Source organism: Neomonachus schauinslandi, unplaced genomic scaffold (assembly GCF_002201575.2).
Source record: "Neomonachus schauinslandi unplaced genomic scaffold, ASM220157v2 HiC_scaffold_2647, whole genome shotgun sequence".
Classification (NCBI taxonomy): Eukaryota; Metazoa; Chordata; class Mammalia; order Carnivora; family Phocidae; genus Neomonachus; species Neomonachus schauinslandi.
Window position 1 is genome coordinate 2,689 of NW_025411336.1, and position 2,182 is coordinate 4,870.

Consider the following 2,182-nt stretch of genomic DNA (forward strand, 5'->3'; position numbering starts at 1 on the left):
CCTCTCTCTTAGGTCATCCCTCCCCCAGAGAGCCTCTCCATTTCTGGCCCTGCCCCACCTCTTCCTAAGCAGTCACCTCCCCTTCTTCCTCCCCCCACAGCCCATCTCTAGTTCCTTCTCCTCCCCCACCTCTAGACCAGGCCAGCTAAGTCCTATTCCATTTTTAGATGACTGATTATGATACTAGCTGAACTTTATTCACAGCCTGCATTTACAGCTGTCCCTTCCTTCCATGCCCCATCCACCAAACACACCCAATCTTTTCAACATGACAAAGTCCTTACACACAGCATGTCATGTCCACATAAATTTGTATTTTTCAGAACAAAACAACAGTTATGCTGGCAGAGATGTTGAATTAACAGGGACCCTTAAGCTTTCAATACACTGAAAAGCAACATTATTTTGCATGTCTACAAAGTATACATTTGTTTTCACAAATGTGGCAAAGTTTACCCTAACAGTTAGGACTTTTTCACCAAATCATAGACATAGATATGGAAATCATCATCAAACTTGATGAAATACACAGAGGGTTTGGCTTCCACTTGGTGAATGACCATGCCAATCCGTTTGGAGCCATCTTCTTTGGTATATTCCACATGTTTACCTATCAGGCCATCTACAACTCCTCCTGGCTCCCTCTCTGCTGGGGGAGACTCACTGGACTCTGGCATGATACGGAGGTCTCCTTCTTTATAATCATCTAGAAGCTGGTACATGTACAAGACAGGATCTTTCTCATAGGTAATATAAAACCAGGCTTTCATGATAGGTGCTTGGGCTAAGACCATTCCCCTCCATTCATCCTTAGAACCATGCTCACCCTCAAACATATGTTCCACAGCTTTACCAATTATGGTGTTTGCAAGATTTGCATCACTCACTTGAGATGATGCCACCCTGTCGGAAAGAATTTTAAGAGACAAAACTCTTTCATCTCTGTGAAGTTCCAGTCCATAGACACAGTCAATTCCATCATATTTGACCAGATAAAGAGAGGGATTTATAGGCACCTGATCCAGAACGGTTCCTTTCCACTGGGTGATGGGCTCATCACCTTCCTTCCATCCATGCGAAATTCTGCAGCCCACGATGTTCCTGCGGGACTGGGACGAAGGTCTACCCCTCTGCTTCTTTTGGGAGGCTTTTTTCTTCGTCATGTTTGCCGACCCAGTGGCCCGACCCACAGCTGCCCTGGTTTGTTGTCCTTCAGCCTCCTGTGCGGTGGGGGTCTTCATGCCTGCAGGGGGAGAAGAGAAGATAAGAGAGAAACATTCAATATGACATAAGGTGAAGTTCTCCCAACAGCGACGTGTCTATGTACCCTGCGCCAGAACCTAAATTTTTCCCATGAGCCTGGCAGCAGTGCTGGAAATCCTGGCTGCGTGCCTGCCAAGTGCCTAGGTTCCTTTAGGCTGCGGGGAAGGGCGGCAGCGGGGAAGGGCGGCAGCGGCAGTGGTGCTGGCTGGGGTTTGGAACTCTGCAGGAGGGGGCGGGCTACCTCCTTGTTCAGAACCCACTGCCTCCATCACCCGCCACTGGCCCCCACTCTCAATCCCCTGCAAAGCGCCTATCCCTTCACCGCCTTAACCCGCACGCACTCCCTGTCGTCCTGCCCTGGACGCCTCAGCCTGCTGCCCTATATACGCCCCTTGTCTACCCAGGATCGCTTTCCCGGCATCCAGTGCCCTCGCTTCCCCAGGCTCACCTTCAATTTCTTGCCTGGCTCCTAACGCCACCCCGTTTCCTATTTCCCATCGCACTCCCCTACTCCAGCCTCACCCGGCGCCCGCCCCCACCCCTTATCTCCTGCGGGAGTCCACCCCATCCCCCTTCTCCATCCTGGAGCCCACCAATGGCCTTGCCCTGCCTGGCGTCCACAGCCCCGGATCGCGGGCCTCACGTGCCCAAATCGGACACCTCGCTGCTGCCTCCGCGGTGAGCCTGTGTCGAAGGAGGATCAGCAGGCGACGAGCCGGGTGCCTGCACGGGCTGGGAGGGGAGGATCCGTAGGCGGGGAGCGCGACTAGCAGGGCGGCTGGGTAGGCGAAGAGGATGGCGGCGGTATCCCCAGCTCTGAGCTTCGCGGGCCCTCCGCCTCCCTGTCGGCGGCGGCGGCCCCTCTGCCACATCGGGCTCCCACCAGCCGCTGCTGCCGCTGCAGTCTCCTCCCTCTTTC

General features: G+C 53.8%; 1 protein-coding gene across 3 annotated transcripts; it reads right to left on the bottom strand.

Annotated features, from left to right (window-relative positions):
• Positions 1-287: 287 nt before the first annotated feature.
• On the bottom strand, positions 288-1,901 carry LOC110582552 (spindlin-2). Of its 3 annotated transcripts, XM_044912460.1 has the most exons (3): positions 1,857-1,890; positions 1,017-1,243; positions 465-713 (listed from the first exon to the last, which is right to left on the bottom strand). In XM_044912460.1, exons 2-3 carry the CDS (start codon positions 1,239-1,241, stop codon positions 465-467), a joined length of 474 nt encoding a protein of 157 aa, XP_044768395.1. In that variant the 5' UTR covers positions 1,242-1,243; positions 1,857-1,890. The 3 variants fall into 3 exon arrangements, with proteins under 3 accessions (XP_021548280.1, XP_021548275.1, XP_044768395.1); XM_021692605.1 differs by having other exon boundaries at positions 288-1,243; positions 1,869-1,901; XM_021692600.1 differs by having other exon boundaries at positions 288-1,243.
• Positions 1,902-2,182: the final 281 nt, after the last annotated feature.